General features: G+C 45.1%; 2 protein-coding genes across 2 annotated transcripts; both read left to right on the forward strand.

Annotated features, from left to right (window-relative positions):
- Window positions 1-1,666: 1,666 nt before the first annotated feature.
- Window positions 1,667-2,622, forward strand: LOC307190712 (olfactory receptor 5P55-like; the record flags this gene model as incomplete). The annotated part of the gene is given in 2 exon segments (XM_079930073.1): window positions 1,667-1,741; window positions 1,744-2,622. Coding segments are annotated over 2 exon segments (954 nt in total).
- Window positions 2,623-4,390: 1,768 nt separating this feature from the next.
- Window positions 4,391-18,348, forward strand: LOC307189879 (olfactory receptor 5P55-like; the record flags this gene model as incomplete). The annotated part of the gene is given in 5 exon segments (XM_079928364.1): window positions 4,391-4,495; window positions 4,628-4,662; window positions 17,405-17,494; window positions 17,496-18,111; window positions 18,115-18,348. Coding segments are annotated over 5 exon segments (1,080 nt in total).
- Window positions 18,349-18,604: the final 256 nt, after the last annotated feature.

Consider the following 18,604-nt stretch of genomic DNA (forward strand, 5'->3'; position numbering starts at 1 on the left):
CCACAGCTTAAAGGAGTAGAGAGAAGGAGCCATGTGGCAGCTAACTGAAGCAAAGCGAGGGTAGGGGCCAGTGAGCACAGAGGTCCTGACTCATGCCTGGCGTGTCCTAAGAGGAGTAAGGAGAGACGTGTAGCTAGAGCAGGGTTAGGGAGAGTGGGGAGAGGAGGAGAAGAGGCCAGAGAGGTGAAGAGGGTGTCAGAGTAGTGGTCAGCCTAGCAGAGTGGGCTTTGAGGGCCACCGCGAGGGTTCTGACTTTCAGGTGTTAACAGAATCACCCTGGCTGCTCCTCATGAGAAAGAAACAAGACACCAGCTAAGACCAGTTGCAATAACCCAAGCAAGATAGGATGGCGCCTCTCAAAAGAGGGTGAGAAACCAGTATACCTTTTGAAGGTAGAGCCAAAATGATTTGCTGAGGGATTCGATGAGGGGTCGTGGGGGAAAAAGGTCAAAAATGGCTAGAAGGTTTTGGCCAAAACAACCGAAAGGATTGAGTTGACATTACCTGAGTGGGAAGACTTTCTTATCTAATTATAGTTAATTTATATTCATTCATTGACATGAGGCACTGTGATAGATATCAGGGCACAAATTATTGAGATATTAAGTAACTCTCCTCCTACTAGGAGTAAAAAAATGCAATAGGAAAGATGGATGGGCATTTTTTTAAATTTTTATTGGAGTATAGTTGATTTACAATATTGTGTTAGTTTCTGATGTACAACAAAGTGAATCAGTTATATATATGTGTGTGTGTATATATATATATATATATATATATATATATATATCTCCCCACTCTTTTTTAGGTTCTTTTCCCATATAGGTCATTGCAGAGTATTGAGTAGAGTTCCCTGTGCTATACAGTAGGTCCTTATTAGTTATCTATTTTATATATAGTAGTGTGTATATGTCAATCCCAATCTTGCAATTTATCCCTCCCTTTCCCTTTCCCCCCGGTAACCATAAGTTTGTTTTCTACATCTATGACTCTATTTCTGTTTTGTAAGTAAGTTCATTTGTATCATTTTCTTTTAGATTCCACATATAAGCGATATCATATAGTATTTGTCCTTCTCTGACTTCCTTCACTTGGTATGATAATCTCTAGGTCCATCCATGTTGCTACAAAAGGCATTATTTCATTCTTTTTTATGGCTGAGTAATATTGGATGGGCTTTATGTTAAAATATGGTGCTATTAATTCAACTAAAGGAGTATTTGTGAAATCCAGGGGAGAGAGGAAGGGAACAGACCTCTAAGCTGGATTTGGAGAGACCCAAGGACATTCCAAGAAGAAAATGTTGAATTTGTGAAGACACCGACATCTGCAATAACATCGTATGTCTGTAGAAGTAAGTTTTTCAGAATTGCTAGAGGGTAAACTGAGAGCAGGGGAGCATGGAGGTGTTTCAAAGAGAACATCTAGCAGATTAAAGAATTTAGACATTATCCTAAGAGAGACAGGGAACACTTAGCACGCAAGCATGATTGTGACATCATGGGATTGCTGTGGGATTTCGAGAACAATCTACCACTCAGAGATACACGTGACTTTTCACTTGTAGTAGATGTTAAAGGCTACCTCTTTGATGAGAATGTTATTGTTTCTCCATTCTTGTTTCTCCTCCTCTTCTTCATTGTCATGCGAGAAACATACCAGTTCAATGGCCTGGGGTCAGAAGCACACCACAGTGAAGGGATTCATCCTGCTGGGCCTCACAAACAGCGCAGACCAAAAACAACTCAACTCCTCTTTGCCATCTTCCTGCTGATCTACTCTGTGATTCTGGTGGGCAACCTGGGCCTGATAGATGTGATCCACGCCAGCGCCACCCTCCACACCCCCATGTACTTCCTCCTGGGTGTGCTTTCCTTCCTTGACATCTGCAGTGCCTCCGTGTTCACTCCCAGGCTGCTGATCAACTTCGTCACCACTGACCAGTCCATCTCCTTCGTGGGCTGTGTGGTCCAGACGGCCCTCATGATCCTCCATGGCACAGGGGAGTGTCTGCTTCTGGCCATGATGGCCTATGACCAATTCGTGGCCATCTGCCCCCCTCTCCTCTACCACACCCTCATGTCCAAGCGTTTGTGTGTCTGGCTGGTGGTGGCCACCTATGCTGCTGGGGTGTTCATTTCAGCTGTTCAGACAGGGAATGCCTTCATCTTGCCCTACTATGGTCCCAACATCATTGATCACTACTTCTGTGATATCCACCCCGCCATGCTCCAACTGGCCTGCTCAGAGACAACCATGGCCAATGTCATCTTGCTCGTCTTTTCTGCCTTGGTCACTGTCCCCACAATCTCAGTCATCTTGGTCTCGAATGCCTACATCCTGGTCACAATCTGTAGGATGAGGTCCTTGGAGGCCCAGCGCAAGGCCCTCTCCACCTGTGCCTCCCACCTCACTGCCCTCTCCTTTTTCTATGGGTCTGTGCTCCTTGTATATGTCCAATCCAACCCTGAAACTGCCTCGGCCTGTAACAAGATCCTCTTTGTGTTCTACACCATTGTGTTCCCCATGCTGAACCCAATGGTCTACAGCCTAAAGAATAAATATGTCAAGGCCTCTGCACAAGTTAGGGTCCTTAAGCTAAGCAGAAAAGTAATTTGTTAGAAAAGTATCTGGTAGCCCATAAGATAGAAGAGAAGCCTAGAGAACCCAGCCGGGACAAGAACCAAGAGAGGCAAGGCACAGCTAAGAGCCTGCCACAAGAGTAGTCTGTGCAGGATAGCACCATAGGAAGCACCACCTCTGGGCACTCTCCATGGCTGCAGCTAGCACTGCTGCCCCAAGCTTTCAACACAACTCAGCTGCTGGACACAGCCACCTGCACTAGCCACCACACCCCCCCTCTATAGCATCCAGCTGTGTATCATCTCTAACTGATCCCAGACCTTCCCATCATTCCCTGAAGCTCAAGTCCTAAGCAGGAGCATTCACCTGTCTGGCAACGTAGCTATTCTACATCTCTTGATATATTAACTACATCCAGCAAGGATATCTTACATCCACTGAGCTCCTACATCCACATTTCTGTTGTACAAAGCCCTGGGAGGTGGAAATAGGACCTTCTTTCACTTCAGAAGTGGGAGCTAGATTCTATATTCTTCCCGTCTTGAGAGTTCCCACATATGGAAAGGACCATTGAATGCCAAACAGTGAAAATGACATATTTCAACAGGAGAAACTTTCCCTACAAGGCTCTACAGGGAATGTTGCCTTTCTGAATACATGATGTTGGAGAAATAATGCATGTGGTGTTTGAGTATAGGGAGGAGACAGTAGTCACTCGACTTTGTGGGAGAGAGCGGAGGCTCCAATTGGCCAGGGCCCAAAATGTGCTCTAAGGCAGTCATGAGCTATTATTTCTATGTAAATGGCCAATTAAACAAAATTAAAGGCTGAAAGACCATACAGCTTTCTTCAATCAAAATCAAATTACCTTTATGTTTTTAGACAAAACCCTACTTGTATCGTAACAGAAATCAGTCTTACTAATTTAAGAGTGGGGAAAAGGAGGTGGAATGTATTGTGAAACCCAGATGTCAACTGAGGTTCAGTATCTTTTGGGGATTCAAATAAAATTGGCTTGAACCCTGTTCCATGTATGCTGGTGTCCCCACATCCCTGCCAACCTGGGAATCCTAGGTAACAGGAGATGGGTTGCAAATGTGTTTTATGCTTTGCCTGGTTACCTCTAACTCTGAGTTCCCTAATCCACTGAATTACTTCAGTTTATGAATCAGCCAGGGAGGGCGAAAAAGCATGGGATTAAGAATGTGGATGCGGCTTCCCTGGTGGTGCAGTGGTTGAGAGTCCGCCTGCCGATGCAGGGGACACGGGTTCGTGCCCCGGTCCGGGAGGGTCCCACATGCCGCGGAGCCGCTGAGCCTGCGCGCACGGAGCCTGTGCTCCACAACGGGAGAGGCTACAACAATGAGAGGCCCACGTACCACAAAAAAAAAAGAATGTGGATGATATAAATGGGGAAGAGGGAAAAACAAAACCTGACCATCTTAGATCCTGATGGGGAAGAAAAAAGGGGAGTATAGGCAGGTTGGGTTAAGGGCAATACAGCTGGGCTTGAGGCCTGTGAAGAAGACAAAGAAGCAGTTACATCTCCAGCAGATAAGTCATTCACCTGTAACTTCACAGATGCCAAGGTGAAACTTCTTCCTAGAAAACTAATTAATCCATGGGTGAACCCGTTGATCAATGCTTAGTGACGATATTGGAATCACCTCCCGGCTTTATGTACAGGTTTGAGGTCATTTTTCTTAACATATTGTACTAGGCTTCTCCAGAGAAGCAGAACCAACGGGATATATATGGATAGATAGATATAAGAGGAGATTTATTATAGGAATTGGCTGGCGCAGTTATGGAGGCTGAGATCCGCAATCTGCCGTCTGCAAGCTGGAGGACTAGGAAAGACAGTGCTGTAATTCAGTCTGAACAAAAGCCTAAAAACCAGGGGGCTATCGACGTAAGTTGTGGTGAGATTCTGAAGCCTCGGGAACCCAGATCAGCAATATCTGAGGGCAGGAGAAGATGGAGGTCCCACAGTTCAAATAAAAACAGCAAAGTCACCCTTCCTCGGCCTTCTTGTTTTATTCAGGCGCTCTACCGACTGGAGGATGCCCACCCGCATTGGTGAGGACCATCTTCTTTACTCAGCCTTCCAATTCAAATGCTAATCTCTTCTGGAAACCCCTCACAGACACACTGAGAAGTGTTCTCCAACTATCTGTGCATCCTTTTGTCCGGCCAAGTTGGCACATAAAATTAACCGTCACACATGCTAAGGCTAGAGCAGGCTCCAGCCGGTCCCCTACCACCTCCGCAATACTCCATCTCAGACTCAGGAAGTTAGGAACTGCAGTCTTTTCATGAAAATAAGCCATTTGCTTAATTAGAAAGTTTTCTTTAAATAATAATTTCCCTTAGGGCCAAGGAGATGCAGAGGACCAGGAAACAGAGAAGGGGAGGAGCCAACCCCTCCTTCACTGCCCTGGTAAGCTCAGACTCTGCTTCCTAACTTCACCAGTTCCTGAGCACATGTTGCCAACAGCCCTAGGCAACCTAGTCACAGACTAAGAAGTGAACAGGTTCCCCCAAAATTGATAGGTGAGTAGCCTAAGAGGAATGGAGGGAAGACAAGGCAGAGGTGTGAGTGCAGGAGCAGCTGGTGACATGGCAAAGTTTCCCCAGAGAGACAAGGCATCCAATTCCTTCAGACCCCCACATACTGCCCTCTCCAAATGGAACCCAGCCCTCTCCTCCCCTCTCCCTTCACCTAAAACCATCTGGCATAGAACCCAATAGGAGTCATTGGAATGTTGGTTCGAAATTAAGTCAAAGTGTTACCTCTCTCAAGAGCATTTGAATTAAATTTTTATTTACACATCTTTAGAGCACCCAGAGCCCAGCCAGTACCTGAAGATCTAGAACTTTCCATTGGGTGGAAGTGAAGCCAAAGGTAGGGGCAGATCAAGCCACAGGTGCTAAAAGGAAGACTGGTCTGTGGTCCCAGAGAGGCAGCCAAAGCACTGGGCTACAATGGATCACAGTCCAAGCAAACAGTCAGTGTTGAATGAGTGTTTACTGTTACCAATGACTGGCTCCAGCACCTGAGAAAAATTGGTCAGCCTTGCTGGGCCTCAGGTCTGTCCTATGTAGAATAGAGATGATCCCTAAAATCTCCTGTTTACAGATGGAAAGGGGGGATAAATCACTTTGAATCTCCTGGATGTTCATCTTGTTCTCAAGGGTCTCAAACTCATTTAAACTAACCCTAAAAGTCTTTGGGGGAGGGACATTGTAATGAAGTGGGGAGTCGGCCCTGGCACTGGGATCTTCGGTGGAAAACTCAAGCTCTCCAGCGGCTGATAACTTCACTCACCAAGCGTAATGTCTCTCCAGACATCACTTCCAGGGACAACTTGGGGCAGGATGGAAGGAGCCAAAATTAGATAAGACAGGGGCCTTCCCTTGGAGGAAGAATCCAAGACAGTCTAAGGGCACCTCCAACTGGAGCTGGCCAGAGGAAACTAGTATCTCAAGGAGAGGGAGATGGACAGATATCCTTCAGAAGATTCATGGATCCCGCTAGGGTGTGGCCACCCTGCCTTCTCCACAGGATCCTGAATGCTGTCCACACCCCCCACCAGTGTCACAGACCCCGTTTCATCCCTACCCTCTCCGAGACCTCAGAGAAACTGGCCAGTCCCAAGAAGCTGAGCTATATGGGAAGCAAGCCTGGCTCATAGGCAGTGTGTGGATAAGCCCTGTAAAGATGAATTTGTTCCATGGAGGGGTACCAGTCAATCTCAGACCCCATTCTTCTACTCTAAGATGCTCATAAAGTAGGATGTTTGATAACTTGAGAGACTGAAGTTTCAAGGCCAGCCCTCCAGAGTCATTATCACCCAGAAAACTCTATGCCCAGGAAACACCGTGTCTGTATCTGAAGCAGGACCTCAGGGTCTGAGCAGTGAAGCTTCCCTTGGGTGTTACTGTTGCATCCAACAGACAGTTTGCTGTTCTACTCACATGCTCTTTGAAGCTCAAAACTGCAATTCTTTATAAAAATGACCCAATCACTCAATTTACAAAGTTGTCAGTAAACAAGTGATGTGAGCAAAACAGGCAGGCTCTCAAACTGTGCCCTAGAAGACCAAAGCAAGAAGGAAGACCAGAGACAGACGTGAGGACTTACGGGCAGGATGGGATGTTTAAAATTTCTTAGCGGTTCCTATCTGACATCGCTGCCTTCATGCCTCTCCCCCTTCTGACTTCCACAGTCACAAGACTTGGGCTCAGACATTCAGCCCAAATGTGGGTCGCTGCCCTGGCAGCCCCAGCACTGAGTCTCCACAGTGGAGCTGCTGGGGGAAGCCAGAGTTTTCCCTCAGTGTGATCACCATAACCCATGGTTAACGCCAACTCACTTGCCGTGCTCGCCCCTCATGTCCTCTTCCCCAGGCTTAGCCGTCACTGAGAAATCACATGTTCCTAAATACAACCCAGACCTACTGGGTAATGAATCTACCTCCTTAGCCACCCAATCACTCTCCCAAATTTCCTTCTTTCTCTTTCCCTATGAACCAGAAATCCTGAGACAGAAGATTGTAGATTCATGAGAGCATAAGGTGAAACAGAAGCTACGTGGGTCATGGAATCAGACAGGACTGGTGTCTGAGTCTGGTTTTGCCATGTACAATCTAGCTTAATTTGTAAACAAGAACGTTGTGTAAAGATTAAATACTTATATGGCAAAAGGCTTAGCATATAGCATGGTTTAGAGTAGATGATCACCTGATACCAGCTTCCCCACTTCTTCTAGGATTATTTATTCTGGGCATTAAAAGGGCATTGGCTGCTGGTATCAGTGATGTGGTCATGCAAAATAACATCTTCATCTTGCTCTCCCGTGGCTCCAGCACCGTTCATCAGTACTTCTGCGACCTCTGCCTCTCTGCCTAACCTCCAACTTACCTGTGCTGACCTTGCCAAGGCTGAGGCCATCCCCTTCCATTGTTCTGCTTACCCTCTCCATTGTCACTGTCATCCTAGTCATGACCAGAAGGATGCATCCCCTGAAAGCCCAAAGCAAAGCTCCCTCCATCCGTGACTTTCATCTTACTGTCATCTCCCTCTTCAATGGCACCATCGTGTTCATATAGGCTCAGCCAGCTCTCGGAGTCTCAAGACAATGGGCTAAACCCTGAGGTCCTGTAGCAGGACAGAGCCAGGACAAGTACTCAGATCCTGCAGAGCGCGGTAACTCTACACCAAGGATGAGTCAAAGGCCAAATACCAGGAGAAGAACGATAAGAGTTCAAAACCCAGGTCAAGATAAGAAAGGCAGCATCATGAGTGAAATCAGGGTCAGACACAAAGTTAGACCAATAGGTGGTACCCTTGGGGGCAAGGCAAATATCAGATTCCTTGTCCTTAAGGCCATTGGAAGTCAAACCTAACTTGTGAGGAGCCAGACTCAGAAAGGGGTATTTCAGATCCCTCCAGACTCCTGCTTACGTACAAAATATGTTTGGAGTTAAGCTTCTTTTAAAGACCCATCCTCTCCTATTCTGGCACCTGACCTTGACCTCTCCTCCACAGCTCTATTGCCCCTGATAAGAGACAGTGGCCAAAGACAGCACTTCAGAGGCTGCAGTGAAGCGTACGCTGTCCCAGCACCTGTTTCCTCACCAACCTCCTTTATTCTTGAGTTCTCCACTCCCAGGACAGCGTACAAACACAAGCACATTTGTCACTGGGACGGTGCTGAATTATTCCCACAGAGTTACATTCCTACAAACTCTGCTCACCGTTGCTATCTGGCTGTGTATCTCGCTTCCCCAACTGAACTGCAGGCTCTCTGAAGCAGGAACCAAAGCTCGTATTTCATTTCATCCCCCACTGAGCCTAGCACAGTGCTGGGTAGTTAATCAGGGCATATTAATTAAGGCATATGTATTTATATATATTTCCTCTTTGGATTTTCGGCTTTTAGACAGCAGAAGATAAAAAGAATACCAGTTGTCGTTATTCTATAAGGCTCGGGACTTTATGAAACAGTCTGCTCCCTGAAGGAGGCATTTGCCCAATAACGATCATTCATAGCTAATATTTATTGAACATATATTATGTGCCAAGAATTCTGGGAGGCACCACATACACACTATTTCATTTAACCCTCATAACAATTCTATGAGTAGATTATGCCTATCTCACAGATGAGAAAACTGAGAGTCCAAGAAACCTAGGGTCAAATATAGTTCAATGGCAGATCCAGGTCCAGCTGATTCCAAAGCCTACGCTCTACTCGAATGTCTAAAACCCCTTGGGTTTTTGCAGAAAATTATACAAGCTTACATTTCTACTGCTTCCAAAAAAATCCAGAGAACTTCTCCCTATTTCCCACCAAGGCCCAGCTTTTCTGTTAATCCCATAGAGTCTTGACTCCTACCAGGAGTTTTCAGTTCCTACAGAGCACCTGAAGAGCCACTTGGAAGAGGAAAAAAGAAATGGGACAGAAGGGGCAGGAAAAATTAGGAAATGAAAGGGCCCTTGGTGCCACTGCTCTGGCCCCACTCTTTTTGCCACAAAAGAAAGCCCCAATTTCCTAAGCCAGTTACCTCTCCGTCATCCCCTTCCTGAGTTCCATCTTAATGCTAGTGTAGAGTTTCTTCGTGAGTCACAACAAATAATGAAGCCACTTTTTCTTCTAAGGCAAGTCCACGCTGGTTTCAAGAGTGGACAAGCAGTGATTCACTGATTGAATCATAAATGGGGAGCTTGGAGAAGGAGTGACGTTGCTTAAAGTAGCATCTCTCCCCCAAATCAGAGAAGGGTCTACTGAACCAGGACCTCAGTTTTTCCTTGTGCAAAAGGAAGTATTTAGAAAATATGATCTAAGGAAGGTCACTTCCAGTCCTGATATCCACATGAAATCTGAACCCACTTGGCAGTACCAACGAACCTTCGTATTGATAAAACATATACTGATGGGGTAACCTGCCTTACAGGTAATGTAACTCTGCTTTTCTTCTCAATTATCAGGTGGCCAAAACAGAAAACAAAATGGCTCCCCCAAAAACAGGAAGCAAAATGTTCCCAAGTCACCCTGGGTAAAGAATGGATTGTCAATTGGTAACTCTTTGAAACACCACCAGAAAACCTGTTTCTCGACCAAAGCTAAGTTTATTAGACTTACTATAATAAGAGAGAATACAGAATCTTAGTAGTTCTCAATAGGAGGAAATCAATGGAAAATATTTATAGATTTGGGGGGTCTGGATTCAAGGGGTTTGAGGTGGATCTTCCACCTCAAGGAGCAGATCAGGACGCTGGACAAAGTCTGTGACGTTATAGTTTAGGATTGACAGAAGGGGGAAGGGCCTGAAAGCAAATCTTGGTAAGTAAACTGTTTGTTGAGAAAATTCTTTACCCAAGTGAGTGATCTATTGTCTTAATAGGAGAGATGTTTGCCTAGAGAAGCAAACTATTTGTTCAGATAAATTGGCCTGCAGGAACTTCATGAAGCAAACAGTGAAGTTATTTATTGGTTTACAATCACATCTTCCTAGGCCTGAATTTCTGGGAACAATCAGGTAAGTCATGTTGCCAAATAGGAAGTCTCAGCTCTCAGTCCCAATAGATAAACTATGTGGATAGAGATGATCTCCAAGCTCAAATTTATTTTTTTTTAAGCTACCATGAGACTCTATTCTGTTCCCATGGAAACTGAACTTCATCACCTCACTTCCTCCCACCAGTGACATTAAGCCTAGGCTCTAATGCTGTGTGTTTCTCCCATCTCACCCCACAAAGTGAGCAGAGATAGTTAATAGAGAACTAGTTTCAGCTGAAGAAGTGCTCATATCACTTGTCAATCAGGCTTGAAAGAATGGGGTTGTATAGAACCTGCTACTAACAACTAGAACCTCCTCATGTTAAAAAAATGAATTGTCATACATGAGTCATGGGGACGTAATGCACAGCATGGTGACTACAGTTAAGGATACTGTCTTGCATATTTGAAAGTTGCTAAGAGAGTAGATCTTAAACATTCTCATCACAAGAAAAAAATTGTAACTACGTATGGTGACAGATGTTAACTAGACTTCTTGTGACCATTTCTCAGTATATACAAATATTAAATCATTATGTTGCACACCTAAAACTAATAGAATGTTGTATGTCAATTATATCTCAATAAAAAATGTTTTTAACTAAAAGTCAAAACAGTTTTAGAAAATTGCCTTAGGTCAGTTAGCTAGATGCTGGCTCAGTAAGTGTGAAGAAAGGACTTCTCAGAGGAAACAGGAAGGAGCCTGGACCGAGAAGCATGGACCATCTGAATTAGGAGAGATGAGATAGAACTGGGGTTACAACCAAGAGAAGAAGTTTGCCCTGGAAGAAGCTATCAGGCAGCTCAGGCTGCTGCATTAACAGACAATACCCACATCTCATTGGCTCACAGCAGCAGAAAGGGTATCTCTCACTCGTGTTCACGTCTATCATGAGTCCGTCGTGCGTCTGCTCCTTTTCATTCCAAGATTCAGGCTCATGTAAGAGAAGCCCCTATATCCTGGACATGGCTGGTGTCATAGCAGAGGGAAGAGAGGGGATATGGGAGACCATGGGGTGGCTCCTGAGGCATGTATGCTCAGAGAGGGCACAAATCACGTCCATTCACACGCACGGGGCCACACCTAGTGATGCGGCCAAGCTTAATTTAAGTGAGGAAAGAGAATGGGTAAGAATTCTTATCCGAGAGCTCCAAGGAGGAGCACTGACTCTTAGGCATCAGAATAAAATGTAGCACATGAAGGAACACTGCATTCATGAGTAGAGGGCTGGCAGCATGAAGGGGGCATTTGCGGGACAGATGCATCAGACACCTCGTGCAGGTTGGGATGCAGCGCAAAGGTCAGAGGACTCAGCACTGTTTCACTGCGAGATTCAGCAGGTCTTCCCAAGTGAATAAACCCCCTCTTATCTGCAGGAAACTTGGGCAATCCAGTCGCTCACCTGCTGTGACTCTCTCCCAGATCTGTAGTCTAGGGACTGAATTTCTTTTACCCAAACAAGTCATTTGCTTAACAAGGCCTCTTGCTTTATGAGGTGATTTCCCCTGGGATTGTGGAAACCCGAGGTGGTAGAGTCCCCAAGGAGTGAGCCAGTGTCTTCCTTCCTGGCCTGGGAAAAGCAGTCTTTCTATTCCCTGTTCTCACTGGACTTGGCCCTCCAGCGCCCATAGCTGAGGGTGTCTGTCAAAGTTATTTATAACAGTGAAAAGTTGGAAATACCTTATTGTCAACCCAGGGGGACAAGTAAATGATGCCACACATACACAATAAAAAACATGCAGTGATTAAAAACAATTATGTAGACTATTACTTATTGATTGATATAGGGAAATGCCCATGGCATGAGTGAGAAAGTAAATGACAGAATATCTTATGTAGTATAACTCTGTTTGATTCTGTTTATGGAAAATCATGGTCATGATTGCATTGAGAAATTTATAACACGAACACTCACCAATGTCCATTTTCTGTGGTGGCAGGATTTTAGATGTTGTTCTGCTCTCTTCTTGGTTCTTTTCTGTGTTGTTTAAATTTTTTACAACTAGCATGTGTTATTTTTACAAAGACAATAGAGCTATTTTGTAGGTGGGAAGAATTATGTTGTTTTTTTTTAGGTGGAGAGATGTAGTTTCAATACTGTTAAGTGAATAAAGCAAATATGATATAATCCCATTATTGTATATTTACAGCAAATATACATGCTTGTTTCCCAGGGACATTCTGAGGATCAAAGGAAATAACAATTGGGGAAGCCACGTCTAGACCATCCAAGAGGGCACATATGTTGATGTCATTATCACTTTCACTCACTTCTTGTGAGACCTGGGGATTATGTGGACTCGTGCCCCTGTGCACATCTCGGCCTTTTGAGTCTCAGTAACCTGAAGACAGGCCCACCAGAGATGGACACTGTAAATGAAGAGCATCTGTCCTGGCATTTAATGGAGAATCCCTGCTCCTCACGGGTTCCCAGACAACCCTCCCCAAGACCTCTCCAGCATACCTTGGAGAAAACCTGCAGTTCTAGGACTGCTCCTGGGAGGACCAGTCACGAATTCCCACTGGCACAATTCTTAACTCTAGGGGTCATGATGAAAAAAACTAGACGAAACTTAAGACGGGAGTCTTCCCAGCTTTGTTACAACTGGTTGAGAAGTTCTCTTGAGAAAGCTGGTCAGGGGCAATTAATGAAAAGGGGAGAGGAACACCCCAAGAGGTCTGCAAAAACAAGGCTCATCGATGGATGGTCTCTGCTCAACCACAGGTAAGCGGGCTGAGAGGTGGAATCCTAATACCAGTAAGAGCTTAGATTCCTTTATCCTCCCTTTCTCATGAACCATGCTCACACCATTCAAATCTGATCAGTCCCTTCACCGAGGTGACTGGGAAAAAATTGGAGCTCAGAAGCAGTGCACAGGAAGGTTGAAATTAATTTCCTTAGGGTTGTACCCAGGGACCTCTTGGCTTTTTATTTTATTTTTTTTAATATTTGGCTGCATCATGTCTTAATTGCGGCACGCAGGATCTACGTTAAGGCATGCGGGAATCTTTCCTTGTGGCGGGCAGGCTTCTCTCTAGTTGTGGCGCAAGGGTTCCAGAGCACGTGGGCTCTGTAGTTTGCAGCACGCAGGCTCTCTAGTTGAGGCACGCAGGCTCAGTAGGTGTGGTGCGCCGGCTTAGTTGCCCTGCGGCATGTGGGATCTTAGTTCCCTGACCAGAGATGGAACCAGCGTCCCCTGCATTGGAAAGCAGATTCTTTACCACTGGACCACCAGGGAAGTCCCAGGGGCCTCTTGGCTTTTACTGCTCACATTCTATCCTCTCTTTTTTTTTTTTTTTTGCGGTACGCGGACCTCTCTCTGTTGTGGCCTCTCCCGTTGCGAAGCACAGGCTCCAGACGTGCAGGCTCAGCGGCCACGGGTCACGGGTCCAGCCGCTCCGTGAAATGTGGACCGGGGCACGAACCCGTGTCCCCCACATCGGCAGGCGGACTCTCAACCACTGCACCACCAGGAAAGCCCAAATGTTTATTTTTAAAAGCAAGGAATAAATAGTACCTGGACTAACCCTGGGGGTCTGAAAACTCCAGTTTCTTCACCCATTCACTAAAGCTCTTTCTATCAAAAGAAATGTATTTATTGGGAATTCCCTGGTGGTCCAGTGGTTAGGACTCCTCGCTTTCACTGCTGAGGGCACGGGTTCAATCCCTGGTCAGGGAACTAAGATCCCACAAGCTGTGCAGCATGGCCAAAATTTAAAAAAAAAAAATTTATGAAATTAGTTGAGACTCCAAACTACTGATCACTGTACTTTACACACAAATATCAAGGAATTAAAGTTATAGCCAAAAGTGGCAAGTTCCTGTGCCCAAGGCAAGAGCAGAGGTGTCAGAGAGAGAAGCAGAACCCATCCTTGGCTCTGTAAGGTATCCATGGGAACAGGAGATCTTCAGAAACTCTCAGGGACTTTCTCATCTTGAGATGACCTCCACCTTCATGAGCCACCCCTCTTCTGACCTTGATAAGTCTTCTCTTTTCTTTCTTGTCAGGACACTTCATTCTCATTCATGTACTCTCATTGCCATGGCAGCCCCTCATCAACATCTTAGCAGAGGAACTGGAGGGGGCTGTCCTTCTGCTTTCTCATCCAGGAATTTATTACTGTGAATCCAGCTCCTCCAGGGTTCAATCACACCCATTGTTTCAGCCAACTCACCCCTTAAACTCTATCAGTGTGCTAGAGATGAGTGAGCCCAGGTCATGGAATTATTGAAGAGACAGGCCAAGCAAAGCACCCCTGCCAGCTTCCTTCTGGTTTTCTCTGTGCTGAGGTCTTTAAGGACCACAATAACTAACATCTCTCCTCTCTATGCTAATTCTGAACCAATTAAGAGAGATGAGGTAGAAGAAACGCAGACAGAGAGCAAAATACCACCTGCATCACTGATGCAACTGGGTACTGCAGAACATGACTCATCCTTGTAAGTGGTCTTCTTAAAAATTGGACAGACAATGACCTAGTTTTAAGGTCTACATTACGGAGAAATAGAGCAGAGCAGAACCTGTGCTTCCAATGAGCAAAGCAGAGCTACCTGGGATAGCTCCAGAGTGCCTTATCCCAAACCCATTGATCACAAAAGGCATCCCTCCTCCAGGAGAAGAGGGGGTCAGGTGTATTACACAATGGATATCCCTCTTTAAGAAAGGAAACACCATGAGCAGAGAGGAAGCAACCCCACTGGTGCTCTCCATAGATAAAATCTGTACATACTTTTTTATATTTCAAGAGGCCGAGTTGCCAATAGATACTGATAGCACAAAGCCCTATTACCAGCTTTGATCAGACGCCACTTATTTCTAGCTATCCTGAGATACTCTGAAGAGGCCCTACCTTATTCCTCCTTTGTTCCCAGCCTCATCCAGATGATACAGAATTCCAAACATTTAACAACCAGAACGCCATGGGCACCAATCCGAACAGATGCTCCAACAATCAGAACCTACACTCAACCAATCAGAACTGATGTCCAACCAATGATGTCCAACCAACGACAGAAGGCCCTGGCCAGTATCCCATACAAGGGCTTCCCCTCCAAACAGCAGCCTTGGTTATCTGAAAACCTAAAAAGCGAGGATGCTTAGAGGCAAATTCTTGGGAGCATGACAACAGCTGAGAAAACTTACATAAACATGTGGGCTCCTCTGGGGAGGTTAGGTGTGTGAACACTCTGACCTGTGCTCTCTGGTGAAAGAGTTCACCTCCAGTTCAGAACCATGCCCTGCACTGGACCCCAATACCACAAATCTGGCATGTCCTACTGCCTTGTTATTTATAGCTAAAACACAAGACTTTGGTTCTTTGGTCATGGTTTTGTTGAACTGGAGTTTTCATATTTAATGTAGCTGCCTATTCTCCCATACAAATATTTTTCTTAGTTAGTGGTAACTAATAAATGACTTTGTTTTAATTTATTGCGTTTAATTTTCTCCCCTTGGATTATTAGCTCTGTCAATAGAGAGAGATCTGAAAGCCCAGCCTCAGGGATTTCCCTGGCGGTCCAGTGGTTAAGACTCTGCACTTCCACTGCTCCCTGGTCAGGGAAATAAGATCTCACATGCCATGTGGCATGGCCAAAAAAAAAAAAAGAAAGCCCAGTCTCCTGACAACTGCTCAGGAGGCCTGTACCAATAGCCAGGAGTGTCCCCAGCTGGGTGTATTAGTGTCCTAGGGCTGCTGTAACAAAGTACCACAAATTATGTGACTTAAAACAAGAAAAATACACTCCCTCGTAGTTCTGGAGGCTGCAAGTTCAAAATGAAGGTGTTGGCAGAGATGTGCTCCCTCAGAAGCTTCAAGGGCTGGATGTTTCCTTGTCTCTCTGGCTCCCAGAAGCCCCAGACATCCTTGGCTTGCAGCATCACTCCAACCTCTGCTTCTGTCTTCACATGGCCATCTTGCCTCTGTATCCGTGTCTTCACATGGCATTCTCCCGTATCATCTCCTGTATCTCCATTTTCTTTTCTTATAAGAACACCAGTCATAGTGGATTGAGGGCTCACCCTAATCGAATATGATTCAACTTGATTACTTCTGCAAAGACCCTATTTACAAATAAGGTAACATTCACAGGTACCAGGGGTTAGGACTTCAACAAATCTTCCTGAAAGATACAATTCAACCTACAACACTGGGAGAAATCACTGCTCTACTGAGTCACCTTATATTAATGATGACATTAGGCTTGATTTCAATGTCCCTGGCCTTGGGGACTAGTACTGTTGGAGCCTTTGCCCCCAAATAAATAACAAATTAACACTTCCATGTATTCCCTCTCTGGACCAACATACCGGCCTCCAACACTCACTAGTGATGCCAGTTCTCCATGGAACAGGAAATTTGGGGAAGAGAAAATTATTATAACTATATAATAGACATATGATTGTTACTTGGACTGAATTCTAATCCCACGTTCTTTATGTACTAGCTCTTTTACCTTGGACAAATTGATACTCTCACTAAATATAAATGGACATAATTTTTTATGTTCTATACATTTTTACAATTTATTTTATTGAAGTATAGTTGATTTACAATGTTGCATTAATTTCTGCTATATAGCAAACTGATTCAGTTATATGTATATATACATTCTTTTTCATACTCTTTTCCATTATAGTTTATCACGGGATATTGAATATAGTTCCCTGTGCTATACAGTAGGAACTTGTTGATTATTCATAGTTTGCATCTGCTAATCCCAAACTCCCAATCCATCCCTCCCCTTGCCCTGTCCCTCTTGGCAACCATAAGTTTGTTCTGTTTCATAGATAAGTTGATTTGTCATATTTTAGATTCCACATATAAGTGATATCATATATTATCTGTCTGTCTCTGTCTGATTTACTTCACTTAGTGTGATAATCTCTAAGTCCATCCATGTTGCTGCAAATGGCATTATTTCGTTCATTTTCATGTCTGAGTGGTATTCCATTGGATATATGTACCACATCTTCTTTATCCATTCCTCTGTCGATGGACATTTAGGTTGTTTCCATGTCTTGGCTATTGTGAATACTTAAATGGGCATAATATTTAAGTGAGAAAGTATTATGAAGTTTCAATAGCTGTTTAGGAAATGAGGTAGCACATGACTCAGAGTAGGTGATCAGTTCATGCCAGTGTCCCCTCCCCAGTTCCTCTAGCACTGCCCATTCTGGGGAATTAAAAGAGCTTCAGACACTGAATCCAGGGTCTGCCTCTAGGGTACAAGCATGTCTTACTTGGTGTCTCTGCAGTGACAGGGGCACTACAGCAAAGAACTGCACCTGCGTCACCTGGTTCCTCCTGCTGCGGCTCACAGAGCAGGCAGGGCTCAAGGGCATCCTCTGCACTCTTCCTGTTCATCTACTCAGTTACCCTCACAGACAACCTGGCCATGATCACCCTGATCCACACAGACCCGCAGCTCCACACGCCCATGTACTTCTTGCTGAGTATCCTCTCCTTCATAGACTCCTCCTTCTCCACGTTAAACACCCCCAGGTTGCTGCAGAGCTTCCTCACCTCAAGCCAGTCCACCTCCTTTGCAGGCTGCCTGGTCCAGATGACCCTCATGACTCTCCACGGTACTGCTGGGTGTCTGCTCCTGGCCATTATGGCATATGACCGATTTGCTGCCATCTACCACCCTCTCCTCTACAAAATCAGCATGTCCCAACATCTGTGTGTCCAACTGGTGGCAGTCACCTATATGGCTTCTGTTGCCAATTCAGCTTTACTGACTGGGTACATCTTCAAGCCGCTCTACTGTGGCCCCCATATCATTAACCACTATGTCTGTGACATCCCCCTTGTGCTCCAACTTGCCTGTGCAGACGTTGCCAAGGCTGAGGCCATTGTCTTCTCATCTTCTGCCTTGATTATCCTCTTTACCATCATCATTATCCTGGTCTCTTATGCCTACAGCCTGGTGACTATCTGCAGGATGCGTTCCCTCAAGGCTTAGAGCAAAGCACTCTCCACCTGTGCCTCTCACCTCGCAGTCATCTGCATCTTCTACGGCACCATCACCTTCATGTATGCTCAGGCAAGCTCTCACAGTTCCATGGAACAGAACGAGGTCGTGTCTGTCTTCTACACAGTGATCATCCCCATGCTGAACCCTCTGATCTACAGCCTGAGGAATAAAGATGTGAAGCCTGCTCTAAAGAGGGGATGCCTTGACATGCTGCCTTCCTAACAGAGAGTGGAACATTCTATCCTAAGCCATACCATGGTAGAGACAACATAAAACCTGAATAATATTAACACTTGGATAGAAGGAATTATGTGCCAGCACTATTTTAAATACCTTTCACTTATCAATCCATCTAATCTTCACAACAAGAGGTTGAAATAAATACTATTATTGTCCCTTAGGAATCTGAGGCACAGAGAGGCTGAGTAACTGGCTCAAGGTCACACAGCTAATAAGAAGCATAGTCAGAATTTGAATC

The sequence above is a fragment of the Stenella coeruleoalba genome (genome assembly GCF_951394435.1).
Source record: "Stenella coeruleoalba genome assembly, chromosome: 8".
Lineage (NCBI taxonomy): Eukaryota > Metazoa > Chordata > Mammalia > Artiodactyla > Delphinidae > Stenella > Stenella coeruleoalba.